This window comes from Melozone crissalis, unplaced genomic scaffold (genome assembly GCF_028551555.1).
Source record: "Melozone crissalis strain CALT ecotype California unplaced genomic scaffold, PUWL_Pcris_2 ptg000019l_1, whole genome shotgun sequence".
Taxonomy (NCBI): Eukaryota; Metazoa; Chordata; class Aves; order Passeriformes; family Passerellidae; genus Melozone; species Melozone crissalis.
In genome coordinates, this window is record NW_026535797.1 from 12,452,759 (window position 1) to 12,473,678 (window position 20,920).

At 44.8% G+C, this 20,920-nt stretch overlaps 1 protein-coding gene across 6 annotated transcripts in view; it reads left to right on the forward strand.

The window, feature by feature from the left end:
* Positions 1-20,920, forward strand: part of SH3PXD2A (SH3 and PX domains 2A) — a 233,285-nt gene that overhangs the window by 160,243 nt on the left and 52,122 nt on the right. For 4 of the 6 annotated variants that reach the window (XM_054276800.1, XM_054276801.1, XM_054276802.1 and 1 more), the window contains 2 exons: positions 4,057-4,104; positions 12,909-13,040. In XM_054276800.1, coding sequence (XP_054132775.1) covers positions 4,057-4,104; positions 12,909-13,040 — 180 coding nt within the window. The remainder of the gene's footprint in view (positions 1-4,056; positions 4,105-12,908; positions 13,041-20,920) is intronic. The other 2 variants (XM_054276804.1, XM_054276806.1) reach the window with 1 other exon arrangement.

Consider the following 20,920-nt stretch of genomic DNA (forward strand, 5'->3'; position numbering starts at 1 on the left):
ATGGCCACTTGTTCTTATAATCCCTTTCTCAGTAATTTAAGTTGCACTGTAACAGCTGGGAGATTTTGGTATTCCCAGTTGACGTTAAAGGCTTCATGAGAACAAAATAGTTTTATTAGTTAAATGGCCCTGGGACTGTTATCTTCTATGGAAGGCCGCTTCCAAAGAACAGGCCATACCTGTGTAATTAAACTCTGCCCTCCAAAGCAAGGCAGCCACATCCAGATCACTGGTAGGGGCCTGTCTTTGGCCTGTGCTAATTTCTCAGCTATGCACAAAAATCATTTGGGGAAAAGGTTACATTGCCAGAACTACAACCACATTGAAACTCATGGCCGGTATGATCCAATTGCCCACAGTTACTGCAGGACTGTTGTTGGGAAATATGTAGCTTAACAAGCTAGATAGCTTTTTGTTTTAAAAAAATCTTGTTGTAAAGGTCCCTGATAGCCCCAGCAACTGTGATTCTGCAGGAGAGTGTCCTCCTGGTGCTGGCAGCAGTGTCAAATCATGGATGCTGGGCTCAAAACTGAACTGAACATTTCAGACAGGGTTACTAACAAAAGGAACCTGCATCAGCAGCTGCTGCTAAAATGCCCATGGAGGAGGAGTTCCTCTGCACCTGCTGGGGCAGGAGCCCACCTGGATGTGTAGAACTGATGTGTACCATGAATGTGGTATCTGGATTTTGGTAGATTGAGCTCATGCATTTAATTCTAGACTGACTCCAGCTATTGTAGGTTTTTTGTGGAAGCTTGCTCTGCTCTAACTGTACAGAAGACAAATAGTCTGCTGCTAAAATGAGATGAGTGGAGCTGTATCACAAGCATAAAGCATTAGTCCCCAGCAGTCTGGCGCCTGCTCTCTTGCCAGAGGTGGGAGGAGCAGCAAACAAACCAGTCTCACTGGCAGCACAAAAGCTTCTGCTGAAATCTAGAATAATATGTTTCATGTTCACCAGAGCAACCAGCTTAATTTTGTCTTCAAAGCTTTTTGCCCTTCGACTCCTTCCTTTTCTTTCCCACCTGAGGAACCCCCTTGACCCGTGGGAGGGTTGCCCAACTCCATCGTGGCAGCTTGAAAGTGATGGGATGGGGCTCAGCAGCCACTTCCAGTGACGTGCCTGCTGTGCTGCTATTTCTGTGCAGTGTGGCTCTGAAGGAAAGCCTCCTCTGTGCTCTTCACAACTGCCTCGGCCTCGTGACTTAGCTGTAATTTATGGATTCATGTTCCTTTTGAGCTTTTAAAAATAATTCCGGTAGGAGGAGTTTGTTCTGGCTCCAATTGAAGTCAGCAGCGGGGGCTGTGGGGACTGGTGTTAAGAGCAGAATTGGGATACCATTGCCCTAGGAGTGGCCTGCTTTGAGCAGGCAACTTTAATTCTCCTTCCAGGTACTGAGATTTCCCCCCTCTGCACTTCCAAGTGATCAGAGACCAGCCAGTGCTCAGCCGTGTGGCACTGGGGGAGAGGAATGGCAGGAAGTGAAGGTTTGTTCATTTACTGTTACCAATCCCATTGGAAACCAGGTCCAAGCCTCATGCAGAATTCCAGTAAAACCCAGTCCTAAAGGGGAAACCTGGGGCTGTTCAAAGCTTGTGTTTTGTTGGCTCAGGCACAGCATGTTTCTGAGGCCTCTGACCTCCTCCCCGTACGCTGGCTCCCGCCGCGGCTCTTCGTTTGAGCTCTCTGTGAAGTGGAATCTATCACTAATGTCTGATATTTTTATTATTTGTAGGGGGGACTCTTAAAAGCTGGTAGCAATTAGAGCTTAAACGTCTTGGAATAAAAAAAAAAAAATCCCCAAGAAGGAAGTTTAATGCTAAGCAGATGTGCAGGAGCAGCTGAAATATGCTGGCTGTCTTCTGCTTCAGAAGCAACCTCATCCACTTCTAGCTGCTGTCAGGCTGGGGCAGCTCAGAAGTGCTGCTGCTTTTATGCTGCTTCCTGGGCTGGGGAGCCCACACTGGTGACCTGTGGGATTATTTGCCAGCTAATACCTATACTGCCCTTCTTTTCTGCCTTAAGCCAAAGAGCTTTGACAAGAAGAAAAAATACTTTGTTTAAAAAGAAGTTTTTTTGAGAAATTGGTAATTGCTAACAGAATTGCTTTATTTATGGTGGGATCTCACATGGGTGTCTGTTGATATGGCTACTGTTGATCTAGGTTTAAACTCTCTCTTCTTGGGTAGACAGATCCAGAGTAGCCCTAAACTTGTGTTAAGTGCAGTGTATTTCCTCTGACTTTGGGTGTTTCTGTCTTTTGCTGCAACTTGGGTGGGGGCAAACTTTGAAACTTCCTCAGTTACTCCTGCAATACATCATCTGCTTGATTTATCATTGTCATATTCAGGTTCTTCTGTCTGGAAAAAGATCTGACAGCTGACTGAAGTTCATACTCGTGCTCTGAAGGCAGTGGAAGTCTATTCAAAAGCTAATAGACAAGTTGCTGACAACAACTCCTTCTCACCCCTTCCCGTGCGTGCCCCGAGCCCGTAACAGAAACATGCTGTATATTCCCTCCATGAGCTACAGCACAAGTTACTCTGCCAGATTATTTCCTGTTGCACTCCACCAGTGCAAAGACTTTTTCAATTTTTCTTAAATGGCAGTCCAAAGTAAATTATTGTTATTTACCACTGTGTATTTTGCAGTGTATTGTGACAGCGCAGCACATGGGTTGGGGAGTCAGATGGTTGAAGGAGTTCAGGAATTTCTCCAAGCTGCCACTATAGAGAGTTTACTGCAAAGTAGTCAAAGTACTGAAGTCATTTGAATTGCAGTGCAACTACACAATGAAAATTGTATCCCTAATTTAAGGACTGGATTTCAAAACCTCAGCATTCCCTCAGTGCTAAGAAAACAGCAATGTGTTTCTTGGACCTCTGGTTTCCATCAGGAAAGTTTGAAAGCTGTTTCTTAATGTTTGTATCATGCTAGCAATTCCTCAGTTACATATGTACTGTGAATCTGTTACATTACTATCTCTTCATCTTTTTACTGTCTTGGAGTCACTCTGCAATTCAAAATACAGTAACAAATAGACAAGGCCACCAGTATAGCCTGCTTTTCTCTCCAGTTGGTTGATGGGTGCATTTTCTCTGTTAAACTGCTGGGTCCAGAACAGGGTTCCCCATTGCAAATAAGTTTTTCAAATTGCATTTTGGAGTTGTCAGAATTTAGGAAATTCTTAGATTGTCATATAAACATTTCTTTCTGTATGTCTCTTATCCCAGGTAAAGAGAGAGTAACAGCTGCCCTTCTGCCCCTTCATCCGAGAAGGGGAATGTTTGTTATTTAGAAATGGGGGGAAATCTGTTGACTTTGAAAACATATTTCTAGTGTATTTAAGAAAAAATTAACACTTAACATTTGAAGATTATTCCTAAATTCCCAAGCCAAGTATCTCCACCTCATTTCATGGAGGGGGAGGGAAACATTTTGACCTTGTTGGCAGCAACTCCTATCAGCTTTTTCCTTAACCTGATCTCTGTCTCATTAATTAGTTTAAAAATTGATTTTCTAGTTATACTCTGAATGTACCTTTATTGGAGCTTTGTACTCTTTTCCATATTTGTCTATTGTTATTTTCCTTAATGCAATTTCAGAGTAACAAGATGCTTGTAGAAACTTATATGTGTTTGCTAAGCTCAATTTCAGTTGTCTGTGTGTCTTTTGGGTATGATTAACAGCTGCGAAGATAAATAGTTTTGCAGGTCTGAGGCTTAATAAGTCAAACTGTCTCTTGGTATGTGTCTTCTGAGCTACTGGGAATAAGCTCAGGGCATATCTTTTTCTTAGAGGTCAAAACTGGATCACCTACAGATCAATTTCAGAAGTTCTGCAAATCCACTAAAACATAAAAATTAACTGGCTGTTTCTTATGACTTGGCCTTCCTCTGAGTCCCCATCATGCCAACACTACTCTTAAGAAAAGCTGTCTCTTTCAAAACTGTCTTTACTAACTCTCAGACTTTCTGATATGACTGGTTTTGACTGTTTTCTTGTGTCTCTAATTACTTTCTTTTTTCATGGCTGCCCTTTGATTGGATTTCAAGTTTGGATGTCCAGTTTGTCTGAGACTCCAAAAAAGAGTGTCACTCCAGGTAAATTCTTGTGTCTTGGTGTTCTGCATGCTGTTAAAACCAGAATTCTCTAGTTCAAGCTGTGTGTGGTTTTGGAGTTGTCTTGAATGTGAATTTCTGACAGTGAATACCCAGGACCTGTTGTCTGCTTGTGTTTTGGTTTTCCATGATGCATGATTTCTAGTAAGGAAGAGCTTTACTTTTCTGATGACTGCCTCACTTTGATGCTGCTGCTAGCAGGAGTTAGTAGTTTGCAGGGTTTTATTTTCCTTGCCCAACTCAAAGCCTCAGTCCAAGGCAGCTTCCCCTTTTGTGGTGGGTCGAGTCTGGCCACAGCTGAGTACCTGCACAGCCGTGCTCTCACTATTCTACATGGGAGAAACTTTATGGGTCAGGATAAGGCAGAGAAACATGACTGTGTACTCCTTATCCTTCTGAAATGCTCTTTGCATTTCCCCAGTAAATAGAAGTGGTTTCACATGGAAAAGCTGAAACTCTGATAAAGATGCAAAATTTTCAAGGGAGCATCATCCTCCTTGTTGCAGTGAGTCAGGAAGGAGGAGGCAGCAGGGGAGCAGCTTTAGGTGAGGTGTCAGGGGCTTGGGAGCTATAGTCCCACACAAGGCAAAAACTCAGCTTTATAGTATAAGGAATCAAGACTTCTGCTGTGTAACCAGTGGATTTCTTCTGCAAACATTTGTCACTTGACATGGAATATCACAGAAGAATTCTCTTCTGCTTCAGACTTAGAAGAAGAGATCACAAGTGATAGATCCTGTGTCTGTACAGGATGCTGGGCTGGTCACTCAAGCTGTTAAGGCTACATATAGGTCCTGGGGCAAGGAAAGATGGAAACACTCCTGCTGATTTTCATACCAGATTTGGTAAATATTCAAGTTCATGCCCTGTTGAAAGTATGTGAACAAAATCCCACCATCCTTGATGGATGAGTGCTTGCTTGTCTGAAGTTTTTTGTGAGCAAGACTGCTGTGATTGCAGGAGCACTGTTCTTGACAGAAGTTGAATATTTCTTGGGGGCTCTGCCTCATATTTACAGAATAGGTCTAATTTGAGGGTGGTAACTGGATATAAAAGTGCAGAAATATCTGAAGTATTCAGTCACAGGAGCCTGCTGCTTCATAGGTCATGGGGGAGTTGAGAGAGAAAAACAGAATGAGACTGAGCAGAAGAGAAACATGTTAAGGAGGAGACAGAAGAGGTGGTGTTCCTGAGGAAAAATGACAAGAACCCCTCAGATTACCTGGCTGGGGAGTGAGGTTGGGTTTCTTTGACTCAATAGGTCTGTTGGGACTGTTTCATGTTGTGGTATATAAAATGGCAAACTGAATGCCAAGGTTTTTAGCCTTCTCAAAGGGCAAGGAAGCAAAGTTTCTAATAGATACAATTTTTTTCCTTCTGCTTACTGCTTTTACTAAATGCATGTTGCTAGAGTGGCAAAAAAAAGGTGCATGATGAGTGTGCAAATATAAGTGATTAATTGCATTGCATGGTGTCTGAGAAGGTGAATGTTGATACATAGTGCTGCTCCAAAGTCTTGTGTACATTTGGCAAGTTCTTAGCTCCCCATGCTGTTCTAGTTCATGTGGCCTTTTAGTTTCTCGTCCAAATGAATCCCCAGTTTCCAAAATAGCTGTTCTTCAGTCCAGATCTGCCATAGGCTGTATCCTGACATGTCAAGCAGGTAGATCAGACTTGAATTTGGATGTGATCTTTACCTATGTAGTACATTTATGTGTCCTAGCTGGGCTGTGGCTTGGAGGTGAGAACAGAAGCCAGCTTCATGCTGCCCAAGCTCTAGCTGAGGTTATGGACCTGCTCCATGAAGTGGAGACTCTAACCAAGACATTAAATTGGTTTCATTTTGTACTTTGGAAAAAGATGGGTTCCACACAGCCACACCCTGGGAGGTACTGTGGTGGGACCCCAGTTTGGTCACCCTCCTGCTGTTAAAATCCTTGGCCGGTCTGCTTTGTGCCTTGTGGAGGGATGGGAATGCGTTGCACCACTGAGCAGGACTAGGATGAATGCCAGAGTATATTGGTGACTTCAGCCTGGTGGAAGACCCAGTTTGGCAGCTGTGTGAAAATCTCCAAACAGTTTAACAGATTTGTGTGCAAAATACTACTTAAGTATTCCTAACTGTTGCTACCTGTAACCTAGTTGGTTGGAATCACTGTTCAGAGAGCCAACTTTCCAAGAAGGAGTGGAAAGAGGACTCAACTTTTTACTTTCACGCTCCTGCCTCTAATTTTTCTTGGCTTTATTTTAAAACCCAGCCGATCAAAAATAAAAAATAAAAATCCCGAGACCAATAGGCTCCACTTGGCAAAGGTCAGCACTGAATTTTTCTGTTGGTCAGGATTTTGTTGGAAATGCTGCTGAGGGCTGTAAAGAGGGAAGAACTGAACTGGAGCAGCTGCTTGAGACAGCTCCTGCCATTTACCATGGGCCAGGCTCATTCCTGAAGCGCTCCCCGTGGGGGCTGTGTTGTGCTGCTCTGTCACACACACTCCAGGGCTAGAAGCCACAGTCCACAGTTAAAGCTGCCACTTGTCCCAGACTCCTGAAGGCTCACCCAGATCTTGATTCTAGGAAGTAACAGAAAGTATTGTGTGTCTTATGGTGGGGAATGAATCCAGGCATCCAGTTAATCTTTTGCTGCTATGATTGCTGATCATAGTCTCTTCTTGGTGGCAATGTGTGCTGTTGGCATGGGCCCCCTACAGCTGTTTGTAGCAGCAAGGCAGGAGGTTGGGAGAGACTTAGTGCAGCTCATGGAGTTACCATCTAGACCAGATCTTGCCATGTTTAGCCAAAAAGATAGCAAGAAGGGCTAGATTTTGGCTACTATTGCCCCATGTCCTGAAAGGCTTACAGATAACATGAGCAAGGAAGGTGGATGGTTGGATGGATGCTCACTTAGGGAGAAACTTCTTGCACATCAATCACTGCCAGCTTGGGGTGAGAGGGTTTGCACACTGACCTGGCCATTGCTCAGTGCATGATGCTCAGTCTTGTTTTATTTTTTGGGCTTTGGACAAGGTTTTAGGCTCAACTTCTCTGGCTTTGAATCTTCTGCATTACCTAGGTGGTCAAATCCAAACCATTCCCTTTCTGCTTTCCACCCATCTCTATCTAATAGCAGGGTGCCACCTGCTTCTGAAATTCTCTTCTGAAAATGCAGTAGAGTGTCTTTGTGCTTTGTAGAAGAGCTACCTGGCCAGGCTCAGGGAAGAACTACAGAAATCAGAGTGTATTAATAACCCATTTAATAAAATTGCCAAAATGTTTGTTTTCTTCTATAATTGACAATAATCAAGACCTTGAGACTGGATTTGTACTGAGTTTCGGAAGTAACTGTGGGAGGTGATAAACTTTTGTCTCTGTCCCTAAAGCTTTGTGGCTCAGGGCTGCTACACGAAGAGCCTCTGAGCTCTGAGGCTAAACACTATTAGGATTGGGAGGATTGCTATCTGGCAGGAGGGATGAAGATGAATCCCCTTCACTCACAGCTTGTGGCAGTAGCAGTCTTACCTTCAGGAATAATTGAAATATAAATACAGTCTGAGTTTTGGTAAGTGGCAACAGGGCTGTACTGCAGGAGTATCTAGGAGATGAGTCAAAGCTCCGATTGTTTAGGGCACACAAAGAATAAAAAATGAACAAAAATCCAAAACACCAAGACAAAACAAAAACCCTCTCACTGAATAGAAGAGAGATCCTAGACTGGGAAACACAGTTTTGATCTGAATCCATGTTGTCCCCATAGAGATTTGTAGCAGGCTTCATTAGTCTCATCTCACTGCTTACTCTAGGAACTGGTTATTTTAAGAACTGCTTTTCCAACACTGCTGAGATATGATGAACTCTTGTGTACTCTCACATGCATTACATGGCAAAGTCTGTTTTATCTTGTGTGCAGTACACACTTAACCCAATTTTTAGATGGAACTAAGGTCTTTATCTTAACACAGCTCAGGATAAATCACGGGGAGAAGGCTTAAAGAAAACATGCAATTTTAATGTTTCTTTCTTATGTGGTCCTTCTGATAAGAAAGAAAAGAGGTGAAGTTTTTAGGGGAAGAAATTCCATGTATTTAGAGCTGGGTTTATTGCTGTAAGAGGTTAGACTGATCTGAGGATTTCAAGTAGGCTTGCTGCTATTCTGGGCTTTTTTTTTTTTCCCCCCTTCATCCTTCCCCAAAAGGAGTTTTCCAGAGATACATAAAAGTTTACCCTTCAAGAAGTGGCTTTAACAAGAAACCGCAGCTCTAGATCCAAGCTGCCACAGTTACTCCTCCCTGTGCGTGGAAAAGTGCAGAGCTGTGCCATTATTTTATGGCATGCCAGGACACTGGGGGCCGTGGGTGCCAGCCAGCCCAGCGTGCAGGCTCTGCACGTGTCCCCAGCAGCTGTGCCCGTGCCTGCACCAGGGCTGCACTACCTGCACTTGGTGCTTCAGCTGTGACTCACCCTCATGGCGTTCACTGGCCGTTTCTGTGGTTTTGGCTGCTGCTGCAGCACTTCCATTGACCAGCCCAGTATTAATTCATTTAGTCTTAATCTGTAAACATTTGATTGATAATCATGAAAGAGCAATATTAAAGCTTGTGCACTGTATGGATTAAAAGAGCAGACATGTTTATAGCCTGATAACAACAGAGTAATCTGGCAAAGATCAGGAGTCTCACATTCCCATATCCAGATGATTTTATTTTTGGAGTCCAGTTGGTGGTTTTCATTTTTTGGCTATTGCAAAACCATCATAGGTCGTAGCTGTTGCAACACAGGAGGAGGAGGAGGATGATGTTGGAACGGACGTTCTGCGCTCTTATTTAGGAGGCTTCACAGTAGTTGCTGGTCTCCGAATGCAGCAGGAGGAATGATGCTCCCTCCTCGCTGCCTGGTGAGGGGGACAGGGTGCAACTGTTGTCACTTAATAGTGCCAGCTGCGAGGGGCATGGACAAGCTCCAATGACATTCCTGCTCCACCCCAGGAAGAGCAGTGCTGAGGTGAGGAGCGGGAGGATTGTAAAGTGGAGCCCTATGGAGAGGAGGAGGGGTATCCTCAAGACTTTAACCGGGAAACGGACTCGAGGCAAAAAGAAATGGAGAGGCAAGCAAACTCTTATTTCAGCCAGCAATCTGTGCTCTGCTCTGGGGAGGGCTTGCAAGAGCTTAACCAAAACACTAATTCTGCTTTTTTGGAGGGAGAGGAGGGGGGGGCCTCTACCTGGCACATCAATGTTATCCTGTCCTCTGCTCTCCATTTCTCCTGCCTGGGCTGAAGACGCTTTTTAAAAAGTAGGGCTGTTGTGTCAGGGTGGCATTGCAGCTGCATGTGAGCTTGCTGGGGAACTCGTGCCACGCTGCATCCCTGTCCCCTGGCGTGCTCACACTGAGCAGGCTGCTGCTCTTCAATGCATGCTGTGTCCTGTGGTACAAATTAGACCTGAACTAATTGGCAGGGATGCGGAAGCGCCCAGGGCTGTGGGTGTAATTGGTGCTGTGCTGCCTGTGGTGTTGCCTGTCTTGTTCTTTTGAATCCCTTTTGGAGAGTCTGACATAGTGTAGCAGCAATGTTGTGGGCATCCTGAGTGTCACTGAGCAGTAATTCATCTAAAACTTGTGGGGGATGGAAGGCTGAGGAGGGTTAGAATCCCTTACTCTACTGACTGTGCCTGAAGGGAATGTAGTAACAACCCAAACCAGGCTACCCAGAAAATGGTTAAAGCTTTTGGTTACTGGAAGGAGTTATTTCTCTGTCTTTTCCTCCTCCTCTTCTTCCTTTCTTTGCTCTTACTGAAATCCCCATTGTGGAGTACCTAATCTTGGGTGACCATCACTCCAGGAGCCACAGGGACCCCACGCCTCGAAAGGGGGATATCCTCTAGGCATGATCTGCTGCAGCTGTAAATGAACACGTTTGTTTGACCTTGGTTACTTCCTAGAACAAGGAATTTATCACCCTTTTTTTTTTTTTTTGGTCTTAATAGGAGCCCTGTAGCAGTTATACAAGCGTCTGTTAAAACAATCTCTTAATTGTATGTGTTCCTCCAGCCCCTGTAGTGACAAAGAAATCCTCCTGCAGTGACTACTTTATCCAAGGCAGGGCAGAGAAACCCTGCTGGGTTTCAGATATGAGAATGCAGATATAACCTATCTTGCCAAACTATTTTAAGTGCCTTTTTTTTTTTTTTTTTTTTTTTTAAGCAGAGTTGAGAGGTGGATTTGAAGTGCTGATTCTCCGTGTTTCCTGGCAAGGGCATTCCCCTGGCACACAGTCCCTGGCGTGGCCTCTCTGGCTGCTGGTGGGGTGTTTGCCAGCCTGGTCCTCTCTTTGTTCCCAGCAGGGACACATGCATCACATGAACACTGCTCCTGCCAGCAAGCCAATGCAGTCTTTTGGACTTTTTTTCCTTACTCCAGTCCCATGAAAACTGCCTAGTAGGTTGGAGGAAAGAAGGCATTTGAGTTGTCGGTTTAGCTTCCTGCATGCCCCCTGCTCCCCTTGCCACTGTTTGGTCCCTGTTGCCTTTCTACACACCGAATTATCTGCTGGTGCACGTGCATAGACATAAGTCCATGACAAAGTCCATGACAGCTTTTGTTTCTGGTTAAAAACCTTGGATTTATCTCAAGACTAAAACAAAGTAGGGGTTGTAGGTATTGCCAGCCTAAGCAGGTTGAAGGAAGATTATAATGCTGCTGGATTCTGGACTGGAGAAGAGACTGTGTAGGAAACAGTGTGAAACAGGGGAAAGCATCTCATTGTACTCCAGGTAGCCCAACTAGCACTGGTTTAAACCAGAGTGCACGAGTCAGGTTGACTGATCATGAAGAGAAACATGATGCTGATTTGGAATGGATAGCTGTGGTGAAAATTCGTATTATAAATTTCTGTGTTGTCAGTTCATGGTCTTCTCCTCCTGTTCCTGCTACTGGCTGGGGTTCAACAAGCTATAGAAAAGCTAAATCTCTTAAACACAAGCTTCTAGAGGAGATGACTCCTCTTTAAAGAAAATTAACTTACGTAATTTGAGGAGAGGCAGAGGCATGCTTTGGGAGCAAGGAAGTCTTCTAATTTTCTGGATTTCTTAAACCTGGTCCAAGGGGAGGCATTGTGATAGTGTTTCAGGAAACAGTTGAATTAATTGCCTTTTTTCTAGGATTTTCATTTCACAGGATGCTGTTTTAATGGCTGATGCATTCTTTACCTCTTTCTTGGCAGGGATGCTAATTACTTGTCTGTAGAATCACTTTGCCTCTCCAGTCCAAACACATATGAACATGCTGAGTTTGGAAATACAGCACCCAGCATCCTGTGCTTGGTTGTCAGTCCCTTGACTTTTCTGGTGGATGGTTTCAGACCATGCTGCTTCCTTCCCGTCTCTTGCAGCCAATTTGTCATCAGAAATTCAGGAAAACCCAAAGTCTGCTCCTGGCTGTGTCCCTGTTGTGTAAAATGGGACATTCAGCAAGTTGTGTATCTGCTTCTGTCCTCCCTTTTATTTGGCATCTTAGTCCAGAGCGACAGGAACTGCCTCTTAACATGTAAAATGTTAGTAATGCCAGTGTCCCAAACTGCTGTAATTGAGAAAACCTGTAAAATAATTTTGCATTAAGGCATGTTGGCTCTTACAAAGTAAAGACCTAAACGGAGAGGTTCTTACGACTTTTCAAGGCGGTTTCTAGGCCGAGCACAGCCGGTCTGTGCCCGGGTTTGGGAGCGCAGGGTCTGTGTGTGCTGCACTGTTTGTGCTGCACTGCAGAGTCCAGATGCAGCAGCCCGAGGGCTCCCTCCACATCTGGCACTGCGCTGTGCCTGCCTCGTGGCTCCACCTCGAAATGCATGATTTCGGTTTGGGGGTGAAAAAGTCAGAAATAATACTAATAATAAAAAAAAAGAGCAGCGGTGTGGGGGAAGGGAGGGAGGAGAGCGTTATTTTGCACCTTTCGTGGCCCCTGTTGGCGTGAGCGCCTGCTCATTCATAAATGGCTCTGACAGCCGAAAGCCCTTGCTCGGAAGAGAAACCAAACAAGTGGGGGCGGCTCCGAGGGCTCCAGAGGGGCGATGGAGAGGGGGAGCCGAGCCCGGTCCCGCCGGGGAATGCGGAACCGCGGGGCTGCCGGGGCAGGGGGCGGCCGTGTGTGAGCACAGATCTGGCGCTGTAACTTTTTTTCTTCTTCTGTTTCAAGTAAACACTCTTCCCCGCCCTCCCCTCGCTCCCTCCACCCCACCTCCCTCTCTTTCAGCCCCGCTCATGTGTTTCTATTTAAGGGCTGCAGTGCAGACGAATATGATTGGCATCTACAGCCCCCTCTTGACTTTCAGCTCAAGCCTTTAGAGTGGAGAAGGAGCTGAGCCGCCAAGGGGAGAGCTGTTTCTTCTTTGGGTTTACTGGGGGGATGGCTCAGCTGTGGATTTATACTGCTTCTGCCCAGGATTTTTTTCTCTGAATGGGAGCAAGGATTGTGGAAACCATGTTGGGAAGAGGTTTATTTTCAGAATCCGTCATGAAACTGTGCAACTAATTCACTTTTTTGGCTCCTTTTTGTATTTTTTTTTCCTCCCCTTTTTTCTTGTTCTTCTCTCCAATGTCCCTCTGTGCTGCTGGGTTGTGGGCCAGAGGAGGCTGTTTCTATATGGCCAGCCATTTGGGGATATGCTGCGAGCCAGGGTTGTTTGCTGATTCGCTTGGCTCTGGTGACAAGTTGGCCTGTTGTGAATCGGATGGACGGAGGTCGCTCTCAAGGAGCCATGGCTGGAAGCTGGCTTACGGCTTGCTTTTTCCCTTCCCCAGGTGCTGATGCTAGCTCTGAACCCATGATACTGGAGCAATATGTGGTGGTGTCCAACTATGAGAAGCAGGAGAACTCTGAGATTAGCCTCCAGGCTGGAGAGGTCGTGGATGTCATAGAGAAAAACGAAAGCGGTAAGTTGTATTTGCTGCTTTTCCCTCTTCTGATGGTCTGATTTTTGCATTTGTTCCTCTGCTTTCAGTTTCCTCATCACTACTTGTTAGCTGTACGTTTGCTCCATCTGGTACAGTTACTATGTCTGGCAGAGGATGTTGAAGTTTTTCGATGTTGATTTGGGCTGGGGGCCAAATGTTGCCTTCTACTATAAGAATGTTTCGTAGGTTTTGTGTGTTAATTAGCCAAGGTACGCTAATGGAAAATGAAGGTGATGGAGAGAAGGATCTGCAGCTAATGAAGCTGATGTATAGTAGGCTGCTATAGCTGCCCTGTTGTCTCTTCAAGTTTCTGTCAGTATTTCCATTACTAACTCCCCTTGCAGAGGATTTATAGGATGAGTGTTTAAAAATTGCTTGGGATGAAACTTGGCTTGACAGCTTAGCCCGTGGCCCAGAGCTCAGTAGGGAGGGGAGAGAATGTGCGTAGATAAATACGTGGCCATACACAGTTTCAAAACTTCTTGCAGAAGTGTTAATTGGGGAATTTTGAGGCAAAGAGGCAGAGGCTGTCATGTAAAAGCAAGATGAAATCCCCTTCTGCCATGCGTGGAATAACCAGCTTGCACTTGGAAAATGAGATTTTTGGCAAATGTTTGTATAGATTTCTTTTCTGTACTCAAACTTTTGGATGCCTGGTAGCTTTGAGTTGGGCAGAACACATGCAGGAGACTGTGTACGTGTGAGTGGTTGGAGTGGCTTAGCAGCTGGTTTGAATAACTGCCTGTCTTCAGCAGCTCCCCTCCTCCTCTCCAGCACTCCCTGTGTATTACTCCAGAGCTGGAGTAATTGTCCAGGACTGGTTTCCAGCCCACTCGTGACTTGTGTGTCCTCATCCAGAGGAGCTGCTGACATTTGGATCTGTTCAAGCCAAGGCTCACGTTGTGGTGCCTACACATTCAGGGCTCTTGCCACTTGCGTGCTCTGCAGTGTGCTGGACACAGCAGAGCCTGAGGACACTGGGCCACTCTGATCCAAGGTTCAAATTCAACTTCCAGAGCTTTGAGCCAGATTATCCACAGGGATGACCATTCATTGTAATTTTTTTCCCCTTCTTTTAATGGAGCAGTGGTTTCTCTGTTGTATGAGGCCTCATGCTTGTTTGGCTCAAAGTGATACAGTCATTTGCTGGATGGTGATTTTGTGTGGAGTCCAAAAAGATTGTGTGTGGCAGGGCACAGGGTAGTGTGGGCAGAAATACCCATATCCTAGGTACTGACTGTATCACTTACAGAACTAATGGAAACCAAACTGCTCATCTGCCCCCTTAAGAGAAGTAGTTTTGATTGAAGAGGGAAAAATGTCTTCACTTCTTGTACTGTGTCTGGCCTAGTGGATAAGCATCCTCCCAAGCCTGTAGGTTCTCATTGTCAGTAGTGGGTGTCCCTGCCATCAGAGCAAGCCTGGTTATATTGTGGCAACTTATATTCCTATTCATGGGATCCTTGTATTGGATAATGGCTTATGGAGCCAAGGGAATTAATTGGGCTGTTAAATAATACAAGAAGTGTCTGAATTCCAGTTAGAGTTCCTTTGTGTTTTCATTTAGTGTGGTCTCTCTGCCTTGCACAGTTCAGACCACATTGTATTGAACCACATGGTATGCAGAGATAGAAATGGAGAATGTAGGGTTCAAATTAATTAGGTGGTCTTGGAATGGGACTGTTCTCAGGGAACATCCTTGAATTTGGATTATACTTCTTAAAACCATATTCTAATGCTTGGCAACCAGATTCCTTTCATAAACACAAAAGGAAATTTAAGCCTGGAATTCCATGCTGTGATTTTGCTCTTATATATGTACAAAATAAAGATATCTATATCCTTTAAAAAACACATCAGATAAGCTCATAAGTCACAGATTGGTGATGGAGAGAGCATCACTTGCTTGGATGCCTTTTATGACTGTTCTTGTAGGGAGCTCATGATTTAGCTATTCCAAAGCAGGACTCCAAACTGTCTCTTAATTCTTCCCTAGGTTAGGGATACCACAGGAATGACTTCAATACTGTATCTTGTCTCTTCAGCTACAGCTGAACCTTTGGATGGCATGTAATGAAACTAGCAAAATTTTGTCAAGAGTCTTTCAGAACATATGAATTATGGCTTGAATTTGAGTATCTGCTTAGTGTAAGCAAGCCAACCTAGAAGATGTGGTTATGACCTCTAAGAACACTGGGATATAATTTCCAAGAAAATAAGGTTATTGGGCTATGCACATGTATTTGACTGTATTGTTATGTTGACCTTTTAAGTGTTGTGAAGCTCTACCTGTGATGTATGAATGAGGCTCATTCTTCTAATCCATACAAAGGAGATGCAAGGTGACTTGGATGTCACTTGCAGCAGGGACAGTGTCTTCAGTGAAAGGAAGGAAGAGTTGCTGGACAGCTTGTTAGCTGACAGCTGAAAAGTGCTCTCAGACTGGACAGTGTGTGCTGGATGTGATGTTGGGCCAATATTTTGAACTTCCTTGTATTTACAGACATGTATATAACATATCATGTCTGCTTTGGGTGTTTAACTGTATTTTGAGGAGCTAAAATGTGTGAAGACACACAGATTATTGTTTCATTTTAAAACCTTGCCTGAATAGGGTTGCCTGCTGATGCAAAGGACACTTAAATGGTTCTTTTGTTTTCTGGAGCAGAAAAAACTTTAACTTGACTTTGTTGCATGGCTTTCGTAGGAAAGAAACACCTTCTCTTTTCTGGTCAAATGTCCCTATGATTTTACACAAGGAACCTCACAATCAGTTTCCAAATGATGGTGCACATCTCATATCCTGCTGGATATTTTCTTCTGCACACTTCTAGGGCCTGAGCTAGAGTCACCATCTTTTCTGATGTTTGCTTCCAAGTTGTGTGCTTTCCTGAAGGACATAAACTGTGCTTGTTCAGAGCCCAGTGTATAGGGCATAGGTAGAAGAGGGGGAATATCTGACATTTGATTTATTGAAGCCTTATCTGGTATTTCATGAAGCTTCTTTAGCTTCACCTTAAGTGTGTCATGCTTACTGTATAGTATTTCTCAGTGTTAATTTTCTCATATAGGAGATGGGCCTTGTCTCATTTGGCTTTCTCTTTCACTGAAAGAGTTGGACAAGTTGTCCTCATTATTGTGCTGTTGGACATTATTTGAAGTTCAAACTTCTGTCCAGTATTATGACTCAGGAGCAAGGTCAGTGTAGTGTATGCAGTGAATAACTTCCAAAACTCTTAATCTGAGTTGTGAAGCCTTTGGGTCACTATAACCTGGTTGTTGCTGCAATTACTGTGGAAGCAAGCCTTGCTACACTTAAATAAAGCTGTTGTACTTCAGAACAAGTTATTTAGTAGTGTACCACCTCTCAGACTCCAGCATTTGGTTTTTGCAGCAAGCACCTATCTTGGCTCAACAAAAGTTGTCTTTCATACCTTAATTCTGTTTGTAAGATCAAAATACCCAATGTGCCTGTTGTATCTGATGAATACTCATCTCTTTTTTTCCTTAGCTGGGAGGAAAATCTGCCTGTAGAAATGGTTACAAATGCATCAGGAGAAAAAAGGAGGTTTACAGTCTCTACAGATGTTGTCTGGAAAAGAGGTGTAGTTACAGGGCTTGTGTTTCTTGCTAGAAGTGACTGTGATTTGTTTAAAGGCATGGTGTAATCAACCTGCTCTGTCCAACACTATCTAAACATTTCTGAGCTGTTTCAGAAAAACTATGTGAGTAGTTGACGTAAGTCCTGTCTGTCGACTACATAGGCTTCTTTTAAACCTTAAACCCAAAAAAGCCTCCTGGAATGACTTAAAAATGTATTTCTGTTGCAGAAAAAATAATGTTGTGACTTTAAAGCAGGAATCTGACAGATTTCTTTAAGGTGAAAGAGGGAGGGCCAGAGCAGCTCCCTCTCTGCCAAGTTTTGCATGGATGTGGCTTGAAATGGTCGAGCTATAAACTGTGTCGGCAGTGTTTGCAATGGAAAACCTGACAGATATTGAAGCATGAGCACAGTCCCGAGCCCCTCTGCCTCTGCTGCTGCTGCTGTGGCTGCAGGCAGGATGGGAGCTCCTTCCTTGCAGCCCTCGGGAGCCCTGCCTGCGGTGGAGCCGTCGTGGGATGGCGTTCTCAGCTGGGCCGAGCCGGGCTGTAGCCATTTCCTCTGCAATTACATAACTGCAGACCAATTTTCAGCGTTACAGTACATGTAATACGTAAGACAAGGCTATTATGGTTAGTGTAACTTTAGCAGGGCCCAAAGGAATCGGTGGGAAGGGAGGCTGCTTTTCTCTCTCTATCTGGGCTGTGGGCTTGGTGCTGAGGAAGATCTTTGCTCATCTGGGAGTCCTGGCTTAGAGGTCCTGGGACTTGCTGGCTGTCCACACAGTGTCAGGAGATGAGTGTGTGCCTGGCAGTGTCCTCTGCTACACCATTAGGTTTCACTGGTGCTGCTCACTGGCTGCAGTCAGGGCCTGGGAGAGGGACATAGAAAGGCCACAACTCTGGGGCCTTGGGGATGCAACTCTCAGTTCCTGGGGATGCACTGACCTCTGTGTTGGAAGCTCCCTGTTCTTAGATTGAGGCCTTTTGGAGTTAGGCTTCTGCCTCTTCATGGGGAGCACAGCACCCTTTATTTGAAGGTGTTGCTTTCCAGGGTTAAGTGGATTTATTTGGTACCAGAAGGAGCCATTACTTTCATGGTTAACTGCTGCATCTTGGCTGAAGGCACACCCTTAAAGTGTTCTAAGTAGAAACAGAGGAACAGGGTTTCTTGTAACTCATGGACCAATCTCGCATCTTTATATCCCTTCTGCCATGCCTGTTTTTACAAGTAGCATTGATTTTTAGTCACCTTTCTTTAGTGTTGGTCAGGCTTTTTTGTTTTAAATGTTGTAAAGATCACTGTTTCTATCTTGCATTTGCTTTTTTGCTGGTCTACCTCTTTCTCTAGGTCCTCGTCTTCATGATCCCCCCTCTATACACAGAAGGGACTGTGTGCAGTGCTAGAAGATGTCTCTGAGCGTTAGTATTGTCATGTAAAAGCTGGCCAAACCCAGTACTCTTCTGTTTATTCTATCAGATAAGTGGCAGTCCAGCAGCTTTCTAGGTTTCAAGTGTGACTGTAGCTCTAGACCAAATTGCAAAAGCAGTTTCCTAGTTTGCTTGTGAATTGTCAATAGCTTTGCATCCGCTGGTCAGATGTGCTATCAGACACAGAAATTGCCAACACTGTGCTTTATTTCAGGTGCAATTGGTGTGTGTTGGCTTCCTTTAGAAAGTGAGGGGTTTTTTTTCCCTTCATGTAGCATTTCAAGACAGTGTAATTCACCAGATATGATCCAGGACTTGATTTCTGTTTGTACACCCAGCTTTGCCCTGCTGTTTGTTCTGAGAAACTACTTCAGTTCTCTGTGTTTCCACTTCTTCCCAGTGTGTCTGTGTATTTGAATTTGAAGCCTTGTAAGAGACCAAGGTCATGATATAAAAAGTAAATATTCCCTCATACAGCAACCCCTTCCCCTCTTGGTCAGTCCTTGAGCTGTGCCTGGAATTTGAGAAGAAGCAAACACTTGTATAGGTTGAACACTTTTCCTCTAGCACTTTGGCTTTATGCCAGAGGACAGGTTTAGGTGAGTGGCCCCCACTAAGTACCTGGGACAGCTTGTCCAGCTGCTTCTGTATGTGCCAGTGTTCATAACTCTCTGACAAGGAGGGCCAAGTTCAAGGAAGGACCACCCCAAGCCCCTGTTTAGAAAACAAAGGTGTGTGGCCTTCAGTGTGCATTCTGAATGCAGGGCTGCCTTGCCATGTGTCCTGCCTTCCTGGCACCAGCCCAGCAGCAGAGGTTACTTGATCCACTTATGAATCAGTTCCTGCCCTGCTGCAGTTTCTGCCCAATGTGTGTACTAATGCAGTCAAACACAGGCCATCTGAGGAGGCAGGGTGGGTGATTTGGAATTTTTGGCTAGGAGTTACTGGAAAGTTGTTTAATGTCATAAAAACAGTGTTTGTAGAAGTTCTCTCTCCAAACAGGGACAATGCTGGCAAAGCAGAGATGCTTTCCTCCTTCAAATGTTTGCAGCTCTGGGCTGGAGAAGGGCTGCTCTGGGCAGGCAGAGGTTCAGAGCTCTGAGTAAGGATGCTCAGTGGCACTTTATTGTCTCACTGCAGCAGTGTCTTTGTCTTCAGGCTTTTTGGAGGCACTGATCAAGCCTGGTTGTTTTTTTGCTTTGCGCTGCAGCAGTATAAGCAAAACATCCTGTTGGTGCATCTGGTTGCAAAGGATGGGTTTTATTTTAAATTTTAGCTGTCTTGGAAACTGCTGTCTCTGGAGGGAGCCTGGGTACCTTGTTTCAAAGTACTCAATGGAAATGGAGTATTGACAGGAGGAACAGGGACATCTGCACTAACCCAGGTTCTGTGCTGGCTCCAAGGGAAGCCTGGGACAAACTTAGAGCAGAGAGGTAAAACTGGATGTGATGATTTGCTCTAGCCAAGTTCTCCTGGAAATCAGCTCCTTTCTGGGAATACAGTGCCTGACCAACCCTGCAAACAGGCACTCCCTCTTCCAGTGGCCTGTTTGCTAAATGTTGAATGGATGGAGAGAATTTGCACTCACACCAAAACAGCTGGGTCAGCAGGAGATGAGGAGGAGCCCTCCCTCCTCTGCTCTTGCCCTGGGGAGCCCAAGGGTGGGGTGACACTGTCTAATGACTTTAGCAGATGGAGTGAGCTGGAAGCAGCCCCTGACAGCCTACCCTGAGCTCTCTGGTGATTGTTTTGTAAGCTATTTTCTGAACACCTTTTTTCTTGCCTTTTCCTCATCTGGTTGAATTTTTAACTCTGTGCCTCAGTAAGGAGGATGGCAGCTGCTTTCTTTTTCTGGCTGTTTTATTTCAGCAGCCAAAACGTGTTGGTATGGCTGAAGCCCTCGTGTGATTTTCCACAATTAAACTTGAATTTACTGTGCCCAGAAAGGAATCATGCCACAACACTTCTGAAGTAGTTACCTCTGAGCTACAGTTCAAGACTGCCCTGTACATAGGTTTGAATAATAAAGGGATTGGGACTGAAGTTCCTAGGCCTGCATATTGCTTGAGCACCACCACACCAGCTTGGACTGTTGCTGCATAAAACAAAATTCTTGAATTATGAATGTTTTGTGATATTTATGTTGCTATCTTGTGATGTCTAAATGGCTTCCTCTGCCCCACTTAGTAACTTTCATGGCAATTGACGTTTGTTTCTGTTTAAGAGCTTGGCAGGCAGTTCTGTGTTGGAACCACTGCAGGGTTGTTACTACTCTGTTTTGTAGTGGTCCTCTATCACTGTGGAAAATGAGGTTGTTCTCCACTGCCCCCTCTGAAATGCATTTTGTTTTGTGACAGTGCCAAGGGATTAAGGTGGGCTCCTGCTTTTCTGCTGGTGCTATTTGTTCCAGCCCTGTGACAAGTGGAGAGTGTCCCTTTAATCGTGCTGTGACATTTCCATCTCTTCTGGGAAGCTTTTCTGCATTTCAAAGACATCTTTACTTGGTTTTCCTTTGCCCAGCTTCAAATTGCAGTTGGTATTTGCTCTGCCTCCTTGATGACAAGCTCATTAAGAGCTTTTGAAATATGTCTGTCTGCTAAAACCCTGCCCTTTGCAGTGCCTCCTTCTGCTGGAGCTTTCCTGGGACACCTTCTGGAGCTCTGCTGCTGGGGGAGTTTTGCCTGTTGGGATGGAGTTGTTGACTGTGGCTTGGGTTGTCGAGGTTCCTTCATTTGGGAGCAGCTCAATGTCACACTAAAGTGACCTTTGATGTGTTTATAAAGCCTTGCAAAGGTAACTAGTACTGGTGTTCTCTTGGGTTTGTAGTT